Source organism: Cottoperca gobio, chromosome 24, assembly GCF_900634415.1.
Source record: "Cottoperca gobio chromosome 24, fCotGob3.1, whole genome shotgun sequence".
NCBI classification, from domain to species: domain Eukaryota; kingdom Metazoa; phylum Chordata; class Actinopteri; order Perciformes; family Bovichtidae; genus Cottoperca; species Cottoperca gobio.
Window position 1 is genome coordinate 8227041 of NC_041378.1, and position 22026 is coordinate 8249066.

General features: G+C 42.0%; 1 protein-coding gene across 4 annotated transcripts in view; it reads left to right on the plus strand.

Annotated features, from left to right (window-relative positions):
- Nucleotides 1-22026, plus strand: part of stxbp5a (syntaxin binding protein 5a (tomosyn)) — an 87320-nt gene that overhangs the window by 62044 nt on the left and 3250 nt on the right. The window contains exons 10-27 of one of the 4 annotated variants that reach the window (XM_029462777.1): nucleotides 1333-1411; nucleotides 2012-2166; nucleotides 4542-4614; nucleotides 4858-5005; nucleotides 6401-6468; nucleotides 7815-7855; nucleotides 8141-8361; nucleotides 9893-10068; nucleotides 10439-10564; nucleotides 10948-11099; nucleotides 13219-13281; nucleotides 15200-15253; nucleotides 17294-17344; nucleotides 18488-18769; nucleotides 18943-19312; nucleotides 20170-20335; nucleotides 21257-21368; nucleotides 21470-21690. In XM_029462777.1, coding sequence (XP_029318637.1) covers nucleotides 1333-1411; nucleotides 2012-2166; nucleotides 4542-4614; nucleotides 4858-5005; nucleotides 6401-6468; nucleotides 7815-7855; nucleotides 8141-8361; nucleotides 9893-10068; nucleotides 10439-10564; nucleotides 10948-11099; nucleotides 13219-13281; nucleotides 15200-15253; nucleotides 17294-17344; nucleotides 18488-18769; nucleotides 18943-19312; nucleotides 20170-20335; nucleotides 21257-21368; nucleotides 21470-21690 — 2558 coding nt within the window. The remainder of the gene's footprint in view (nucleotides 1-1332; nucleotides 1412-2011; nucleotides 2167-4541; nucleotides 4615-4857; nucleotides 5006-6400; nucleotides 6469-7814; nucleotides 7856-8140; nucleotides 8362-9892; nucleotides 10069-10438; nucleotides 10565-10947; nucleotides 11100-13218; nucleotides 13282-15199; nucleotides 15254-17293; nucleotides 17345-18487; nucleotides 18770-18942; nucleotides 19313-20169; nucleotides 20336-21256; nucleotides 21369-21469; nucleotides 21691-22026) is intronic. The other 3 variants (XM_029462778.1, XM_029462779.1, XM_029462780.1) reach the window with 3 other exon arrangements.

Consider the following 22026-nt stretch of genomic DNA (forward strand, 5'->3'; position numbering starts at 1 on the left):
TTGACTTGTATGTATAGATGATGCACTCTGTGATGAGGGATTTCAAATTGAAAAAAGGTTGGCAACCACTGCTCCAAAGAAGTCTAGTTGATTCTTCTTACCTTATACAAATACTTATGGACGTCAAACTTTATGTAAGGTGGTCCATATGGAGATAGATGCATCCATTTCCTTTGGTAATTACATTAAAAACCAAACCTGATTCTGCCTAGTCTGATCACTTTGAGATGTTATAGTGTAGTACAAGTTTTACAGTACTTGATAGCAGGGCCTTCAGCGACCTCTGTCAGTCACATGACCCACTCTTTACTCGTATAAACCATCCCTCAAGAGTCTCCCTCCACATGGCTCCTTCATCGTTTTCCCATTTCATTTAGAGGATTATTGTCAGTTCAATTATGTCCCGCCTCTGTTTGCTTTACTTTGTCTCTGCATGTGCATACATTAGTGCCGGTGCTCTGTTTATTTCCTGCAGAAAAGCAAGTCTGCTCTTTTGAAGATGCATTTTAATCCATACTCCTCTGTCTCCCCACACACCTACTCACCCCACAGAGCACTTTGACAACTCACCCAGATGAAGGACCTGAAAGAACTAGACAGAGTGTGTGAGTGCACGGAAATGGACAGAGAGAGCGTGAGAGTCAGAAAGAATAACAAAGAAAGGAATTAAATGAAAGTGAAAACTTCTAACCAGTTTCCTCAAGCTGGTTTTGTATGTAAGGGATTGCAGAAAGGATTTCACCACACAGGCTTTTTAATTACTTGTTTCTCCCACTGCTGCATACATAATTAGTTTGGTATTTAATGGACAATTATGCAAATTCCTTTGACAGGTTTAAATAAGGCTTATAAGTCCTCCTTTAATTGTGTTTTTTTAGATATCTGTTATTTAGTTGTAGTTATTAAAAGCAGTTCTTTATTATACAGACCTGCCTTGTATAACTTGCCTCAGGGCCCACTTTGACTCTTCAGTCCTAGTTTACATATATTCAACCACTTATTCTGATATGCATAAGCAGGCACACATGTGATGGATGTGTAAATGTGCCTTCACTCGGATCTCCTTTTGAGGGTTTAATAGATGGATTGTGTAAACCGACCATGCTCGCCACACCTCCTTTGCATGTCCCTGCCCCTACATTTGTCTTTATCCTCTCTGATGAATAGCCCTTTGTTATTGTCTGGCTACTGTTCAGAGCTGCAGCTTAAGTGCAGCTCTGAAGCAGCTTCTGGGGAAGAGAGAAAAAAAAAGATGACAGTAGAAACAAGAAGAGAGGAGGTGAAGAGAGATGAACTAGCAAACTAAAGTAACTTCTGTTTGTTCTATTTTAGGAAAGCAGCCCAAGGACGGGAAGAAGCCAGAGCCTTGTAAACCCATTCTCAAAGTGGAGTACAAAACCACTAGAATTGGGTAAGCACTCTCTCTCTCTCTCTCTCTCCCTCTCTCACTTACACACATGCGCACATGCCTGGGCAAGTTAATATGCCTAATTTAACAACACAGTAATGGCAAAGGACACTCTTCAAGGTTATTGGCTGGTGTTGAAAGCTGTCGCCAAGGCAATGTAAGTAATAAATGAGCTTGTGCTTCAGACTAGGAGCTGGCCAGAATTGATGCGTAGTCCTACTTCAATCTTCTAATATAAAAAAAAATGTGATAAAAGAAAACACCGCTCCGCTTTATATCGTGGCGCCATGTATCAGGGGTATTTCTCCAAGTCCAGTTACTACAGTAAAAAGGTCTTTCAAATTGTCATTTTTAACAGTTTATTTGTAGTCCTATAAACTATTGGTTTCACCTGGTTTCAAAGTGAACTGGTAAAATAGCCCCATGGACCTTATCTACAGTATGTTGGAGGTAGATACGACCAATCAAATATCAAGTATTTTCTGTGGTCATGTTGTGCATTGTATATTTTAAAAGGCAGTAAAATGTTCATACTTGTGTGTGTGTGTGTGTGTGTGTGTGTGTGTGTGTGTGTGTGTGTGTGTGTGTGTGTGTGTTTTCCAGGGAGCCCTTCATAATCCTGTCTGGTGGTCTGTCCTACGACACAGTGGGCCGGCGGCCATGTTTGACAGTAATGCATGGGAAGAGTACCGCCGTGCTGGAGATGGACTATCCTATAGTAGACTTCCTCACACTCTGTGAGACACCGTACTCTAACGGTGAGTTTGTGTCCATTTTGTTGTGGATGTGCGTGTCCAAGCGTTATATTTGCATAGGAATTGTCATCTTGTCCTCCTTTCGAAAACGCTTTTAGAATCCCACACGCACACACCTTTCTATCTTTTTAATTATGTTGCATTGCTTGCTCCTCCTGTGTTAGTGTTTCTGTAATAAATATGAAATTTCCCAAGGGGAAGGATCCTCTTCTAGTTTCATTATCTGACACACGCAACATTACATTTTCATTCCATCTCTTTGTACACAATAGCCTATCATCTAAATTAAATTGTTATGTTATTTCCTGTATTGAGGAGTCGACAGCTAAAACAAGTCGACAGCTGGAGCTGAATGGGATCCTTTATGTAAACTCTGGCGCAGTGTGGCGCATACACATAGTGTAGTACATCTACAAGAAGGATTAGTGAGTTATGTAATAATGGCGACTTCTCACTGGCAACCTGATGTCACCACCCGCCGATTTCATCTGGGAAATGGACATCGCCGGGTCTTTGCATTACACAATGCATATCTGGCTGACGGAGTGTATGCGTGCAAGTGTCAGTGTGTAGAGGAGGTGGATAATCCCTGATGACCTGGCTGCAGATGATGCAATGTGCACGCCGATGTGTTTGAATGGGAAAACAAATGGCAGACAAAGTATCGCTACTCACACTAGCCCAGGCAGGCACAATAAGTAGCAGAGAGTGCAGTACAGTATGCAGAGGTGAAGTATGACTCCAAAAGAAACACGGTGCAAGTCATAAGGTTACATTTTAAGCTTGGAGATTCATTATTGAGCGTGGAAATAGCAGATTGACAAATAACTTCTTAAGACACGGTCCACTTACTTGTTTTATTCCAGAGCTCTCAGCCACCTCTCAGTATATATAGTTTCCCCAGAGAAAGGCCAGGAGATTTGAAAGAGATGGAACATAAAGATGAGACCCATTACTTATTTGCCCTTCACATCCCTATTTACAAAAAAACCATCATAGAATTAGTGTTTTTGTTTTGCTGATTCCCTTGTTTGTAATTAGTTTGTATCTTTAGGTAAATCAGCCGTGAAAGTGGCCATAATTACAATGAAGGAAGAGGTTAAGGTTCATCCGCCTCACGGGGAATTGCAGGACCGTCCGGTCGCAGGGCAATCATGCATGAAGAGAGACTTCAAATATTTGGTCCAAAGTATACTGGAGCGCATGGATTTATTAAGGCAAAAAACTGTGTTTAGAGACTAGCTTTTCAAAGCCAAGCATTGAAACAGTTAGTCTGACAGACAGAGAGAGACTGTACAGTGATCTAAAGATGCATAACAAGTCACAAGAGAATGTGAATCACTTGTAGACCAGCGCCGGGGAAATAACACGAGCAGGACAGCGAGAGATGAAGCGACAACAGTTGTCAAAGTGTTTAAACATTTGTGCACTCTTGACAGCCTGAGGCCTGCTGCTCTAAACAACAGATTGTTCTCTAAATACCAGTTTGCATGCACAAACACTCCATATCTATAATTTACGTTTTCTGAATTGTCTCTGTATGGTGTGTGTGTGTGTGTGTGTGTGTGTGATGCTATGTTCTAAATCAAACATCCAAAAGAAAAGAGGAAGTGAAGCTACTGTCTAATGTCTGCCATAAAGGCCCGTGCTGTTTTACTGCAATGGGCCGAGATGAAGCTTTATGGCAGGAGGCAACTTAAGGTTAGAAAAGGGCGTTCTTTCTCTTACCATACGTTTTGTGAAAGTGCCCTGTAGCAAAGCGTTTAACCCCCGCCAAACATAGGAGACACAACTGGGCAGCTCTGATGTGATCACTGTAAATCTATGAAAGAAAGGAATTATTTGCATTAGTTATTAATAATCATGCGTTTTCTTTATATTCTGTTTATGTTCACAGTTGTTCTGTGACACCTGACCTCTATTTATTTATTTATGTTATTGCTGGATGTGCGTGTCTCCCTTTTATTATTATTTATTACCTTTTAGAACGCTAGACTAGACGTGACTAGAATCCGAAATCTGTGCAAGAAGCTTATTATGACTTTGTTGTATTTATATCTGTCGATGGAACCAGTGCGACTCATTCGACATCTTTAAGGTTGAATATGAAACTCTACTCTCAAATCAGACAAATATTTAACCAGAGCAATATCCCCCCACAGACATAAATCACATAGATTAATGCATTTGAAGCATTAAGCGTTCCTGCCCTCACATCTTCAGGGCACAGATATGATAATAACATTTGCCTGAGTCTGAGGAATTTTCCCCCTGTGGTTTTGCAGATTTCAGGGGAGTTCTCTCTCGAGGAGTTTACACCATTACTACGGTAGAAGTGTGGTGTGATGAATGACTTGTCTCGCCGTTTCTCTGCGCAGATTTTCAGGAACCTTACGCTGTGGTGGTCCTTCTAGAAAAGGATTTAGTGGTGATCGACCTTGCACAAAATGGGTGAGTCTGTCTCTTTTATTTAAACAACTGTTCATCATCTTTCTTAAATGTGGGCTAAGATGTCACAGTTGGCCTATTATTGCTCATTATCTTTTTATTATATATATCGCCTTCTATATAACGTACTTTCATAAATCTTATTCTTTAGTATGCATGCAGTACTGAATGAGATTAATGCACTGATACTTGGCAGACAGACTAATTGAATTAAGAGTGACTTTGTCTGTGCCCTCTTGCTAACAGTTACCCCATATTCGAGAACCCGTATCCTCTGACTATCCACGAGTCTCCTGTGACCTGCTGCGAGTACTTTGCCGACTGCCCTGGCGACCTCATACCTGCACTTTACTCCGTTGGCTCGCGGCAGAAACGACAGGGCTACAGCAAAAAGGTCATTTACAGTGGTGATGTGGGGTTTTTTTGTATGTCGTGGGAATCCTAACAATATCTCACCTATTTTTAAAACACATCAGTTTAAAACCCTCAGGACTGAAGAGCAAGTGCTTCTTGCCCCGTTTACTATTTTTGCAAGGAAAGGGAAATAAATAAATAATGTGTGGATATTAGTTCCTTCTCAGTAGATTGGAAGCAATGCAAACACATGACATTGATTTTAAGTAAATGCTGTTAAAAATGCTTTGGGCCTTTTTAAAAGATTCATGGATCTGAGAAAGTTTCCTTTTTATAATGTGGTACTAATTAAAGGAATATTAGACATTTCTGTGAAAGAAAATCACTATTTAAACCCAAGTATATTATGCATTATTAATCTAATATCAATAATATAATAGCAGAAGTTTTACTTTTGAAATAAAATAAATCACCTCTACTCCATCAAATAAGTCTTTGAGCACACCTCCCATCACAGATTAATGATGTATAACAGAGTAATAGTATCCCGAGGGTGGAACTTTTCTTCGTGTCGTTCTGGAGAGCAGTGTCGTAAAAAAGAGCTAAATGTTTAAATTAGAAATTGAAATGTTCCACACAACACCCTCTAACCATCTTGCTGTACTGCAGGAACAACAAGGATCCTGGATAAGGGACACATAAATACATACATGCATACAAAGTGCATGCAGCATTACTTAATTTGGTGCTAAAGTATATTTTCCAATGTTTCTGTGAAGCTAAACGGACTATAGAACACTGTCATATTACCTAATGATCATCCTCTCTCTTTGTACACCTCCTCTCTCGTCTCATTCTCTTCTCCAATCCCTGTGTCATCTAAGACAGACCCCCTGCTCTTTCAGACATTATGTATGCCTATGTTCTTTTCCCTGTCGCCTTGTTCTAGCTTTCTGTCCGAAATGTCAGCATGTACTGACCAAAACTGGCTGCCTAGCTGCCGCTATTTCCTCCTCTCTCTTTTTTTTTTTTTTTTTTTTTTTGTCAAGCAAAAGCCTGGCTGAGCTGCGGGAGGGCATTCTCACATAAAGATCATCATGACTCATCCTGATGACCTTTGTATGTGTCAACGTGTTCAAAGCCAAACCCCCTCCCGCCAACATGCACACACGCTCTCAGATGGAGACACACACTCATTGACGTGCATAATGTATAATTGCGCTACACGCTGAGAGACGTACACAAAGGATCTCTGCCTCCCCCATGCGAACTCACACATGTGCAGTTTTATCATGTCATCTATTTCTAAAAATCAATGTCTCTATTGAAGCTCTGTTTATAGCTGTACTTTCTACCTGTGGTCTCTCATCCGCTCTAATGTACTGTGTGTGTGTGTGTGTGTGTGTGTGTGTGTGTGTGTCTGCTGTCTATCCAGGAATGGCCTATTAGTGGTGGGAACTGGGGTCAAGGCACACAGAGCTACCCAGAGATCATCATCACCGGGTAAGACAGTACTGATTTCATTATCATTATCATTATTGTCTTGCTGCAACTCAATTACTTTCACCTCTCCTGCACTGTCAGTTCTCCACAGCAAAGGGGCTTGTCTTAGGATATTTACTGTAGGTCTTTATATATTCCAATCATGTGCACTTCGCTCCATTTTAATGTTTATTATCCTGCTCTAAGCTGTCGACAAGGGGAGTAGGGGCGTTTTTAACAGAACACACGCACTGAAGAAGTGACATTGAGGTATGGGTTTGGCAAGAGGAGGCTTTCACTCCTGTCCTTCTCTCTCCTCACCTCTACATGCCCGTATTACTATTCTGCACAGGGTTCTCTCTTTCTTTTTTTTTTTGTTAAGAGTGCCACTGCACACGACAAATATTCCTCTCCCATTCCACTCAGCTGAACTGGCAACAAAACAGTAAGGAGTGAGGGGGATAAATGGCAAGCAAAATACGTGATTTTAATGACAATGTCCTTTTCTGGGACACTAAATGGAGAAGCTGTTAAGCTCAACACTTCTGTTGAGTGTAATCCTGTGTACACGAAACTCCTTTTTAGGCAATTAGCAATGTGGACGTTTTTGGATGTTCTGTTACTTAAACAATTAACACGACATGGCCAGAAATGCGAGGACATCTGAGGATTACGCCGATATTGTGATTGGAACCTGGCTTGCAGGGATTTGCTCAGATACAGCCACTAGAGCTTTAGTGGGGTCGGCCACTGATGTTGGGTTGTATAACATAAAAGCTCGCAGTTAGCGTTCCAACTCAGATGTCTAATGGGGTTGAGGTCAGGGCTTTGTACAGGCGAGTCCAATGATTTTATACCCAAAGAGAGAAACCGTTTCTTCATGGATTTCACGTTGCGCATGTAGGCATATTCATTTTAAAACAGGACAGGATGTCCTCCAAACTTTTGCCACAAAGTTGGAAGCACACTATTGTGTTAATGGGTTTAACTAAGGGGGCTTGCCAAAACCCTGAGATATAACCTCGGAATAAAAGTACAAAAAAAGAAGTGTGGATAGGGATCTCCATATACTTACAGACCATAGAGTATTGTTACTGGTTACTTCCTGGTTTAAGCAACCATGACTGAAGTGATGAAAATCATTAGTTAAATCCCTCTAAAGGGGAGATCTGTGGTTGTGTTAAATAATCATTTGGGGACCAAACTAAATATTTTCGACATTTGTGTCTTCAATTGATAATCTAGAGATTTATTTAATGTTGTAAATATTACTAACTAGAATTCAAAGTTAGGACTTAAGACAACAGTACACACATTGAAATCCACCTCCCTCTTGTCGTCTTTCTCTTCCTCTCTTGAACTCCCAGGCATGCTGATGGAACTGTGAAGTTCTGGGATGCCTCTGCAAGTGAGTTCTCTGAACTGCTAAGCGTATGTATTGTTAAGCTCAGGGAAAGAAAACCACTTTAAAAACTCATTTTGAAATGATTTTTTTTTTTTAAATAAACTCTTCTAAATTTGAGCAGCAGCCTTCGCACAGTAAATATAACCAAAAACAAGTGTATGCTTAGATTAAGTCAAGTATTAATTCATTATTTCAAGTTCAAAGCATCATATTGCCTCTGAATTCAGTCAGTTTCGACGTGTCTGGGTTGCAACTGATGCTTTCCCTTTTATTCCTCCTTTTTCCTAGTAATGCTCCAGGTGCTCTATAAACTCAAAACAGCCAAGGTGTTTGACAGAAACCGGTCCAAGGAGGACAAGGGCAGCACCGAGGCGTCAGATGAAGACCCCTTCGCCATTCAGATCATGGCCTGGTGCCCTGAGAGCCGGATCTTGTGTGTGGCCGGGGTGTCAGCCAACGTTATCATCTACCGCTTCAGCAAACTGGAAGTAACTACTGAGGTGGTGCAGGTGGGTAACGATAATCTGGATGAACACATCGCTCCATTTTTATTGTAGGACTCTTGCAACCACATAATATGTGCCTCCATTATTGTTTGCCCTCCGAACTCACTTTCTCACTTCTTAAGATGTTGAGACACACACACACACACACACACACACACACACACACACACACACACACACACACACACACACACACGTGTCAAAGATCTGCCTAGTCAAAGGCAGTATGGTTGCCATGCCAACAGACGGAGCAGTGAACAAGCAAACCTACATTACAATCTGTCTCGATAGCGACATAAGTGTTTATGGGGGTGTGATGGGAGACGTACTGTACATATAAATGCTGTTTAATCTGTGTGAGCAATGCTCACAGCTCCTATATTACAAGCAAGAGGCTGCGTTCTTTACTGCGCGTGCTTAATTCCTGCTTTTCGCTCGAGCAGTGGAGTGTTAAATTGGTAACGAGCAACATTTCTGGCAACATTCTTCTTGCAAAACGATCACTGCTGTGGTGTTGTTGCTCGAGACTTGCTCGAGACAGAGATCACTTGTCAATCAAAGTGCGTGGGAGGTGCTGTGATGTGCTTTTCCTTGCAGGTCTGTAAATTAATTTAAATGTTTTTAGCTGGTGGTGCCCTTAATATGGTCCTCACAATTATTTTGTTCTTCCAAACAAACTGGACAAATACAATCGTCACAAATCTGTAGAGTTCAAGTGCCTTGCAACAGGAGACTGATTCAAATCAACCACCTTCCTGTTGGAAGCGTTTTCTGTGGTTGACTGCCAGTGAGCGCTGATGCATCTGTCAGAGAGGATTCCAGGCAATTTTTTTCTATGCTCCAAGAACTGGGATGTGGATCATGACTTGGTATGCAGTTGCAGCGAGCTGTAATTAGGAGAACAGCCTGCCTTCCCACAAGGTCAAACACCTCTATAACCTCGCAGAAAGGAAGGTAGAGGAGGACAGAGGCACGCGGGAGTGAGTGTCTGAAGAACGCCACCGATCACTCTTCACTCCCACATGTCAGTGGGGCTAATGAGACTGACAGAATGCAATAGAGAGGAGCTTATCAACAGTGTGTGTATGTGTGACTTTAGGTGGTGTGTGTGTGTGTGTGTGTGTGTGTGTGTGTGTGTGTGTGTGTGTGTGTGTGTGTGTGTGTGTGTGTGTGTGTGTGTGTGTGTGTGTGTGTGTGTGTGGATGTGCGAAGGCGGAGGTTGCAGAGAAGTAGCCTGAAGGAGGACTTATAAGGAATGGTACATTTCAGTTTTGGAGGACCTCTTTGACTCTCAATCTGCCTACACACACACACACACACACACACACACACACACACACACACACTGACCAACACACACGTCAAGCAAATGTTTATTATCAAAGCGACTCTGTGGATGTCACTCACAGTCATATGACTATTCCCATGCTCAGAAGAATTCATGAAGATCTGTTGTTGTTGCTAATATGTTGCACTTACACCTGTGTGTGTGTGTGTGTGTGTGTGTGTGTGTGTGTGTGTGTGTGTGTTACAGTTAGTAGAGGTGCGGATGCAGTACGAGCTGAACGACATAGAGTCTCCAGACGGCGGAGGGGGAGAACAGACACCAGCGCTTCCCACCCCCGGTGCCTCCCCTCAGACAAGCGGCCCACCTTCACACCCCTCCACCAGCAGCAACAACTCTGACGGAGGCAACATGCCCTGCCTCAAGTATGAAACACACACACATGCCCACACGCATACCGATTACATAAACTCTCATAAGCGCCAGCAGCACTTGCACACATTGTCATACACACAAGAGTCTTGCCTTTTGCCTCAAGCACTCTTGCACAGACTTAGTCAATGCCTGAAGCATTCTCAGCCTCGGCCTCCCCATCATCCCCTTGCAGCCACTCATGCCAGACCCTCAACACACAACAGCTTCAGAACTGCAGCTGCACCACTTGCTATTCTCTTTATGAAACCTTTTTTTTTGTTTTTTGAAATGTGTCTCTCTTTCATTTTCCTGCTCCTTTCTGTTTCTCTCGCTGTCTCTACTCCTCTCCATTCCGCTCCACTCCGCTCTTCTTCTCTCCAGAGTGCGCAGTACTCCTCTGAAGCAGTCTGCGGGTTACCAGGTAGATTTGGTGGTCCAATTAGTGTGGGTGAGCGGAGAGCCTCCGCAGCAGATCACAAGTCTGGCGCTCAACTCCTCCTACGGCCTGTAAGTATACAAACGGGAACATCTCAGTCGAGACTAGACACCCAGTCTTCTCTGAAAAGTGCCCACTGCTTGCTCTCATATCCTTATCAAGCTGTAGCATCTGAAGTTAAAAATCTATAAAGGCAAGCACACAATGACAAAATATGCAAAATGAACATGCATACAATTTTGCAGTTCATGCGGCAACCTAAAAACCAGGCTTGTCGACAAAAAGTATGACTGCCAGGAACATTTGGAGATTCCAGCTGTTTTTGTGCTCTGACTTCAGTGATTTAGTGCTAAAAACTCAATTAACTCTCATGACCATGTTTCTATAAGCTTCTTTTTTCTTTCCCCAACCTGCTTCTTCCGCGTCCTCTCTGACTCTGTCACCCCCTCCTCAGTGTGGTGTTTGGCAACAGTAACGGTCTGGCGGTGGTGGACTACATCCAGAAGACGGTAGTGCTCAACTTAGGGACGGTCGAGCTTTACGGCTCCAATGACCCCTACCAGAGACAGCCCCGCTCACCAAGGAAGACACGGCAGCCCTCTGGAGGTAACGGGGGGGGGAGAGGTGGAGGGGGGGGGGAAGGGATAATGTTGAAGAGTTACATTACAACACATAACTTGCTGTTGTTTTATGTCCTCAGCTTAATAATCATACATCCAAGCTATGTGTTTCCCCAAACTCAAAAGCTAGATGCCAAACACCAAACTTGTCACTCATGATCACAAAGACCCAATTAATTCTCTATTTCTATTTAAGTTGTTAAGTCTTTATCCATGTGTACACACACACACACACACGCACACGCACACACACACACACACACACACACACACACACACACACACACAACTAAGGATAAAATAGCTCTTGAGTTTATAGTGTTGCCATTTATGTAAAAGAAAAATGCTTGCTCACAATACTTTAATAATTAAATAGTGTATATCAGGTATGGTGTAGGTGAAGGTCAGATCCTCATTGCTATCGAAATATAAGGGTGGACATTTCATACCATATGAAATGTCAAGCTACTAACTCCATTCATTTCATATGGCACTGCTTATCCGTTCTTTCAGCAACTCTTGCTCAGCTTTGAATTTGAAATACTGTACATGATTAGTTTATTTTCTTATTTCTGCAAAATTGCATTGCACCTAACATACCACATGTCCCCTATTGGAGGTCCAACAACAGTAACACGCTCCAAACACATGGCATGCTAAGAGATATTTGACAACAAATAAATAGCTCCTGGAATGCTGAGAAGCAAAATCATATTTTGTATTCAAGGTTTATTCTAGCAAAGCTCTGGGTCAGAATTATAATCATTTCAGTGAACATTATGATGGATTTCCAGTAACCCCACAGGGCCAAACGTCCCTGAACTGATCTGTAAACTGATCTGTAAACTGATCCAAATATCTCTCTCTCCTTCTCATTCACACACACACACACACACACACACACACACACACACACACACACACACACACACACACACACACACACACACACTCTCACAGCCCATCCCTTTTACACACATTGCCACTGCAGCCTCATGGTACCACTGATAGCTAATAAGATGCTTTTGGTATGGACACACTGCCACCCTGTGTAAGATGATGGCAGTGCAGCTGCGTAGAGGATGCCGCAGTGTCATGACGATGCACTGCCCATACTTAAGCAAAAGTTTGATGGAGGAATTAGTGCGCTGTGGATGCTGAGGGATTTATTTTTGATATTTGTGATTGTTTATGCATAGACGAGCTTTGCGCGCAGGCAAAGTACACACACACACACACACACACACACAGACACGTAAACGCTTGCATATACACGAGCACGTGCGCATGTATATACACACAGAACATCTGGTGTCACTGACTGGTGAGCAGTGGGCTGGCACCTGTCAGAGCTTGGCGAGTGTGAGCAGTAATCAGGCGTCCAGCTGTGTTTCTCTTCCAGCAGAGACTGCTGTCTGCTTGGCTTTATGCCTCACAGGACAATGACACACTCACACACACACATTCATACACTAACATGCATGCGGCAAAGCATGGAATTAGAATTAGAAGAAACATTAAAGATACACAATATCTTCATTCAGTATTTGATGGGCCAGTCCGTTGGTCAGTTTACCTGTTAAGTAAAGAGACTCATGGATGGATTACTCAACGGGGTTACTGGGCACACGTCAACGGGCAACGTCAGAGCCCTCCCTGGCGTTCACCTACACAATATCACTCAAAGAGACACGTACCAACCAGGAAGAGACTCAAAATGACTACAAAGAGACACAAAAAACACTATAAAGAGATCAAAACAACTATAAATTGATGCAAAAGCGCCGCAAAGAGGCAGAAAGGTATCACAACCAGACTCACAACGACTATAGAAAGGGGACAAACAACCACAAAGTGACTACAAAAAGACACAAAACAGCTACAAAAAGACTTTGTGTGTCTTGCTCCTATGTAGGCGAGGTGGTGGGGCCTTTAGCATGTCTGTGCCCAGGGGCCCCATTGTCTCATATCTGCCCAGCAATGCCAGTTGATACATGAGGTTCTCTTTGCAGTATTATATTATGAAGTAAAAAGGATAGTGTTGTACCGCCACTGAATGAACACGCCAGCGTTGTATGAATTGAATTGTGTGATCTCCTCTGCAGGTCTGTGCGATATTAACGAGGGCTCGGCCACATCAGAGGACCGCTGCAAGTCCCCCACTTCAGGTAACATGTCCTTCTTTATTCAAAGAAAAAAGGGAAACATATAGCAGAGGCTTTGTGTTATCTAGAAGTATAAGCCAAATAGTGAGCCAGCCAAATATATACTTATAATACCATGTTTTGGTATTTGAATGCAAGAGGAGCGTCGGTTAGGGAGATGAGCGTATCAAAAGAGCCTCTACTTTTAATACTGTTCTATTGAAATTGTTGCTCATCAAACAGGAACTGTACAGAAGGGTTTTTGTTGAACCATAAAATTGTCTTTCTGTCAATTTCATTCTATCTCAGTCTTTAGAAATGCACTGTTTGAGTTTATTACCATACATTTATGGGTTGTATTTTCTCATTTGTGCATGCACTCCACTTCCAGAGTTCAATAGGCGGGAATACATTTGTTTTAATCTCACATGGTGTCCAGGACAACAGGGGTTATAGGCTGTAAACGTATCCAATCTCTGTGACGCTAATTCAGTGTGACAGCTAAGAATTATGAACTGAATGAAACACAACTCTGCATTCTCATAGAGAAACCCATTCATTTACATTAATCAGAGAATAAGTTAAGAACAGTAAAAGCCTTGGTATTTTCTCATATTCAGTAACTGCATAATTGTGTGATTGTGAAACATATTCCATAGTTAAATGCATTATATCAGTTGCGAGATGATGGGAATTAACTTTTGACTTGAATTTTGAGCAGGGATCTTCTTTCGGTTAAACATTTAAATGTGTCTGGGTGCTGAAGCTGATCTGTACAGAACATTATCATATTAAGCAGTTTTCATATCGCTGAACGACACCAAATGCAAACCAATAAAGTCTATTGTCACTAAGTATATTATGCACCACCGCCACAGAAGAAGTGTTGCAACAGTAAGACGCTCTGTTGCTCTTTCACTCGCCTCTACGTCATTAGTATTTAAGCTGAAGGTGCTTGAAGAGAGAACAGCCCAGATCCATCTCATTAGGAGGTAACTTGGCACTGGAAATAAGGAGCTTTTTAAAAAGGTCAGACGGAAAACAAATCTCAAAGTCGGGAGTCCTGCTGCAGGTGGGATGACTAACCCAGCCCCCCCCCATGTCTGGTGCCACTAGACTGTGGTCTGATACATCTGTCTGCTCTGCATTATTCATAGGACAGAGAAAGAGATGAGGTGCCTCTCTGCAAAAAAAAAAGATTCTGCCAGTCATTTAGTCTGGAGTTAAGCTTTGCGAGATAAAGGTTGCCCGTGGAAGATAATAATTGAGATTTATTTTCATGCAGTTTCACCTGTTTTACCTTGAAATAAGTTGCAGTGTGATGAATGACGACTCCCGTTAGTGCCAAGAGAGTGTCATATTATTCAAGAAAAAACCTTGGAATATTTTGATTTGGTTTTTTTTAACTAACATCATTGCTTATAATTGTCAATGCTAAGACAGACTTGATTGTGCAAGGTTGTTCAAGCAGCATAACAAAAACATCAGTAGTAAGTATTGCTTCACAGACTCCTTTTTGTCTCCTATTTTCTAAATCTTAGTGTTAAATAAATGTCCTGTTTTACATATAAAGTACTTAAAATCAGTAGAATATTTTTCTCATTGTGGTACCCCAATGAAACAGGGAACTTTTTTGATTTAATTTTGTGAAAGGAAAAGGGATCAGCGCTTCCCCCTGACTAGATTTACCCGGCCATTTGTTTTAAAAAAGCAGGCAGGTGTTATACCTTTCATTTGGGAATCTGTTCTTAGCGTACGTTCTTAGGTTTGTACATCAGAAAACAGGCTATCTGAGTCAAACCAAAGACCAGTTTGCTGCTCAGGACAAAAACAAAGTGATTCATCAGGGTAAACAGCAACATCTTGTTTGTAGTAAAAAGCCAAAGGGTGTTTCTAACTGCACATTTACTCTACTTTACTTTCCCCCTTACACCCCCAAAAGTGTTGATGTCAAACAGCAATCTTCAGCAATTCTACAATGGAGGTGGTAGAGGAGGTAAGATTGGCCAAAGATTTTCATGAGAGGCTGTGTAGGCAGGACAAAGTCCAGTTTGTCGCCCCCTCCCACCCACCCACCCCCACCCTTGTCTCTGTCCTCCGTGTCATGGTTCACCACAGTGAGAAGAACTACACTAGAGAATAGAGAGCCAACGTTCAGCTTCACATCGGGGTTAGCTTCTGTTCCACTGTCTTTTGGTTCTCACTGTGTTGCATTATAAACAACAGCAGGTAGTAGTAGTTTTTGGTTAAAATGACAAAAGGTGCTCATGTTTTACATCTGTGCTCAAGTATATGATTTGAAAAGAATACACCGAGAACTGAAAACTCATGGAGCGGAGGCTAACCTGGAAGCAGGGCGGGAATTCAGCTGTCTGTATACACACACAATACAGCTTAAGTGCCTTAGGCAATCATTGCATGCTACATGTACGTAGCACGAGTGTCATATTGTAAACGTGCCTGCGTGTGATATCTGTCCTGACCTCCTACAGCAGATTCCCGGTGTACGTTATGAGTTACGTGATTGACTCTGTCCATAGTATCAGTGAGAGGACACCACAGAGCGGAGAGCAACTCATCTGTCCTCCTGTGTCTTTGTGTACCTTCAGTGTGTGTTGATGAAATAAATGATTACGTATCAAACTGCTCAAAAGTTTGTCTGTGTAAAGTAGAGTGTTCTGGATCCTTCCCTCTTCCCGATTCAGGTGACAGTGAGTAGGTAAAGGGTGTCTTTCAATCCCTGCTACATCAGAGACCAGAGTTTTGACCTTGCCCAGACCACTCCTTCTCAAACCAACGTCAAAGATTCTTTTTTTTAACTCGCCTGACCTCAATTCATTAGTCCGAACTACTTTAAAAGTTATAAAAGAATATTCTAAGCTTATTCTAATGCTACAGCATTTCCCCCAATCCTCCTATTCACTTTGAATATGTTATACATGTGTTATTATTTGTTAATGAGGTTTGGTGACCTTGTGTAATTCCCATAGCTCCACCCAACTTCTACCTGAGCAGAGGTCTAATTAGCCAGAATGAGTGAAACCCCCTGTGTGTAGATATGCAGGCCCCTTAGATATGTGTACATAAAGTATGGACAGGAGCTGGACAACAGCAAGCTCTGAAAACTTGGTTATAAGTGTCATTCTTTTATTTTTTTTTACAAAAAATAAAACCCAACCCAATTTGAGCTTGAGGGTATTGAGGACGTCACATACTTTTTAGGGTTTTTCTGTATACATTTCTTAATTTGTCAAGGTGGGTTTCTGTCTGTTTTTGAACCCAAAAAACTTGCTAATTAGCAATTGCATCATAACTGCCATTAATGAACTTAACATGTAAGTGAATGCATGATCAATGTCCCCTTTCATCATATACAGTTCCTCCTACAGACAGAGGAATAACATACTAACACCTTCATTCATTGTCATTTCTGTTTTATAGGTTCACTCTTTTAAAAAAATGGAATTGATTTGTGAACCAGAGCTAAAAGCCCAATGCATTTTGCAATACATGCACACGTACAGTAATCAAGTGTATCGGTTATTAATGAAAGAAAGGTGACCAAAGTGCAGCTAGAATACATTAAGTAGCAGTACTTCAGTAACCACCTTTTCCACTGTCTTCTTCCATCTCCTATTCAGTATTTTCTGTTTCCTGTTGCCTTCCTGTTCTTGGTGCATGCTCCTGGGGCATGAGGGTCATGAATGGCTGTGCAGTTGTGATGTATCTCACTGTACCGGTCCTCTCTTGCAGGGCATTGTGCAACCAGAGGTCACCTCCTTTTGTTTTGTCTTCCACAGCATGCCTCTGTGATATGCAGGGTTGTCTCTGAGTCCTTACGCAGTGTCTTTTCCTGTGTGAAGCATTTTGGCTCCTCTAGTCAATTAAACGACCCCCCCACTCCCCCCGGCACTTTGTTCCACAGCCTTTTGTTGTTTTTGTGTATTTTAGCCCAATGCTAGTTATCTAGCTTTGCATGGCATCGTGTGTTAGCGTAGACTTGTGTTTGTAAAGAGGGATGTTCTCTTTTTTCCAGCAAAGATGTCACGGAAATTAAGCTTGCCTACTGAGCTAAAGCCAGACTTGGGTAAGCCTTGACTTCGTGTCTCCAAACAATTTGTATGAAATGCAGTATATCTTTCTCACTTTAACTGGACTCCACCACATCCAATTAGTCCAGTTGTATCTGGTTATTAGCCATACAATTGGCAAGCTGTGCAGACATTCTCCTAAGTTTGCATGAGACAAAAGTAGCACTGATCTGACCAGTTTGAAATTGGATTTCATTGAGCTAAATCAAAGTGGTAGAACTAAATTCAGTGGGACATTTTCTGCTGTGCTCGGACTCCCACTTTTTGACCTCGGTGAGGGTTCTGCCAGAGGTCAGTGGTGCTATGCACACTCCATCTCACCGTAACGCTTTCTGTTACTTTTGCAGCTTTCTCTTTCTCTTCTGTGTTCTTCTTCATGTCTTTTCTTTCTCTGTCAGATTGATACCTTAAGAAATGCCCAAATAAAAGTACAGCCACTTGACATTTTCTTCTTCAGGGGTGCAACACATTCTTCACCAAGAACAGTGGATGGGACATTGTCAAATTTAAAATGTGCAAGTGCCAAGACATTTACCTGTATGGTTGTTTCAGAGTTCCAGTGTTATACACATACAACCAAAGTGCCTAAAATCTGGTTCTTTCATGCTAATAAAATGCTGATTGGGGATGTAACATTATGAACATGTTGGTTGTCCTGTGAAAATGTGCAAGTGCATAATTGCACTGGATCTTTTTCTATTGTGCAATATAAAGTATATAAAATATGTGTAACATAAAGTCGCCATCAATGAAGATTCAGTTGTTGCTGCTATGTTCTGATCTGTCAGAGAGGTACAATTAGACCAGCCTTGTATATATATTTACCCACTGTTTCAGAATGCAAGCCCATACTCTAGGATTTCTCTCCCAATCTTCTGTCTCTACGTCGTCAATATATTGACGAGATCAGTCGTAACCACATACAGTTGTTACTCGACTGGTATGTCTTGAGTTTGCTGTAACATCTCAAATGCCTTTTAACTTTTTAATGTTTGATTTACTAAGACTCTTCGAAAAAACTGTTGACTTTTTATGTCTCTCATTATTTTGTATGTTCAGTACAGTGACCACATCTGTGTTGACCGTCTTGTGACTGTACTGCTTTGTGGGTGCTTTACCTCTCTGTTTTCTCCTTACTGTCCTCCTGTCTGTATGCCCGCCACGGGGTGCCAACCCATTAGACCACCGGGACAATTCTTTCAGCCGCTCGCGCTCCTCCAGCGTCACCAGCATTGACAAGGAAGCACGAGAGGCCATCAGCTCCTTCTACTTTAGCGATACCTTTGCCCGGAAGGGGGACAGCTCTCTGACACCCTGCTTATATGTGGGAACTACTCTGGGCACAGTGCTGGCTCTGGCGCTCACATTGCCACCTGCTGGGGAGCAACGGCAACTGCAGCCAGTTATCATTTCACCTACAGGTGGGTAACCGCATATCGGTATGTAAGGGATGGATGGACAGTTTTTCGCTGTAGTTGATGAAAACCCGATTGATTTGTTCAAACTGTCTATTATAAACCAACATAACCACTATAAAAAAATGTAAAAACGGCACTGAATTTTTAGTAACAACGCTTTTCCTTTCATTCATAAGGCATGTTGGTGCGGCTGAAGGGCAGCATCATGCGGATGGCTCTCCTGGACTCAACAGGTTTGATGCTGCCCCCTGCGTTTGAGCCTTGGTTTGAACCCAACGTTACAGCAGATGGTGAAGAAAGAGAGAAGGTCCGTAAGCGCCGGCCCGTCTCAGTGTCCCCTTCCACCTCCCAGGACCTCAACGAGAGCCAGTACGCTGTGGTGTGTTCAGAGAAACAGGCCAAAGTCATTTCCCTCCCCTCCCAGACCTGCATCTATAAACACAGTATCACAGAGGCCTCCTTCATCCTACGGGCAGATGTGGTGCAGATGAGCCAAGGCGTGTGTCTGGCGTGTTTCTGTGCCAACGGACACATCATGACCCTCAGGTGAGAAACATGTCGGTCTGCGTCAGTCGGAAATAGCCGGTTATTAATAAAATGTATCAAAGTCAGGCTGAATGAATCATGTTCATATGATTTAGTCTCAAGTCAATTTGATTTGCCTTTTGTTGTGCTCTGTATGTTTTATTACTCTCACAGAAAACAGTATTCACACTTGAATGGTAAACAAAAGATGCTGGAGGGTCAGTATTTTTGCCAGTTTTGGTCAGTATTGCTATGGCAACCACACATAATTAGTCTTTTTTGTTGTTGTATGAAATACTTTAAAAGGGACTAAAGTGATTTTAAAGAAGTGCATTGATAAAGTGTAAGATATATTCAATGACAGAGGGAGACTGGCACAGGGCGCTGCGCATCTGTCCATCAGGGTCGTGCGTGAGACGGTCGTTTGATATTTAGCAATGCTTTGACGTAAATATGAGTATTTGGGACATTCTGAGCACACAGATGGACTATGGAGAAGTAGATAAGGCTGCAGAGATAGAGAAGTTTATTGAATGATTTTTTCACTATGAAACTTGTCACTATTGGAGTTTATTCATCAATCAGCTGACCACAGCCTTTACCTTCTGCTGCTAACAAACCTATTGCACATGCAGGGAACATTTTAATTCCAAATATTTCAGTATCACTTCAATGGTATGTGATGATGGTATGATCCGTGATACGATTTTGCTCTTACTGTACTTTAAATGTCATTTATTCAGTTAAACAGCTGTTTGTTGTTGAACAATATTTCTTATCTCGTGTTTAGGTGCTGACCAAGACTACCATATAAAAGGCTTGTAGTATTCTTCTAAAATCTAAAATCACATAAATCATTTCTGTGTCCCCCTGTCTAGTGTGCCGGGACTGAGACCGCTCATGGATGTAAACTACCTGCCTTTGACAGACATGCGGATAGCAAGGACGTTCTGCTTCACCAACCTGGGTCAGGCCATGTACCTCTGCTCCCCCACTGAGGTCCAGAGGATCACTTACAGCCAGGACACCTGTGAAAACCTACAGGTCAGTTAGCATTCAGTACAGTATGCATATAGAGTTAACGAGTTATGGTTCAGGATAACTGCATATTGTACTGCATAGAAGACATTTCATATTAAAGACATGATATTGCATGATCATGTCATAACTGGATAATATAAAGGCAATATGTTTGGTAACATGCATACAAGGTATATTGCTTATGTAATGTATTTGTATGTTTATTTTACCTAAAAAGCTGTATACTAGACTTTGTGCACTATGTGTTTGTATACTTATGTATACTATTTTCCAAGAACCCCCTCCCCTAAGCATACACATACAACCATTTGTATTTCTAGACACTATTGGAACTATTTGTATCCTAATACAGAAATTCTTCAGATTTGTTACATAACAAATAAATAGAAACCCATTTCAATTTGAATCAGGTTAATACCACTTTGTGTGCTTTTTTTAATCAGACGTCGCTTTAGCACAGCTGGCTTCAGAGATTATTTCTCTGGCACCTGAGGACATATTTCGTCATATTTTCTCAATTTACCTTGTTTGGGCTTAGAGTCACTTAATGATGTGGATTGACCTTCTCCATGCTCGCCTGCTAGCTAGCTATCTAGCTGGCTAATAAGCCAAGCTAAGCAACAGCAGGAATGGTTGGTTGCGCCCTGAAGGAAGTGACAGAATGACGTAATGTGTCACAAACATATCAGAGTTTCTATTGGCCCAAAAGCTAACGTGGGTGGGAGTAATAGACACAATATACTTGTTTTATTGAGGCAAATGGTCCCCATCTGTATATAGGCAATTTTTAATGATGAGTTTAATGAGAGTGCAATGAATACCAATTTGAGAACTACTGCTTTAGTGGATAACGAAACAACTGTATAAATAGGCTACGGTTGTTAAACTGTAGGTCGCAGTATGATGTGTGTATTGATCTTTCAGGAGATGCTGGGGGAACTTTTCACACCAGTGGAGACACCAGAAGCCCCCAACAGAGGGTTCTTCAAAGGCCTGTTTGGGGGAGGAGCTCAGTCACTGGACAGAGAGGAGCTATGTATGCCAAACCTACACATGCACATAATATACAGGGATTCAGTCCTTTTGTTGATTCAACCTCCCACTCACACGTCTCGCTTTTCCTGTGTATTTCCTCAGTTGGTGAGATATCATCTGGAAAGGCGTCCCGAAGTCTGGCCCAGCACATCCCAGGCCCAGGTGGCATCGAGGGCATGAAGGGGGCAGCGTCGGGTATAGTTGGAGATCTGGCACGCGCCCGGATAGCGCTGGATGAGAGAGGCCAGAAACTGGGCGAACTGGATGAGAGGACAGCTGCCATGATGGCCAGCGCAGACTCCTTTTCCAAACATGCCCATGAGGTAACATAAAGTGTTTTACAAGTGTAAAATCTGGAGACAACAGTAAAACAGAGCTGGTTACAATATCTGTGATTTTTGTTTTGCAAAGAGTTGTTGACCACAATGGAAATAAAGCTACAGGGCTTTATTGTGTTATTCTGGCTTTTCCTTTAATGTAACACGCACTGAGTTTATATTAAAATTAATTAGTCTAATAGAAGAAGAGGGAAAACTGTGCATCACGGCAAACAATAATAGACAACCAACTAAAAGCCTATGCATTAAAAGCCATTAGATGATGATGCATACATCAAACAACACGACTGATGCAGTGGAATCCTTTGCTACTCACAATTA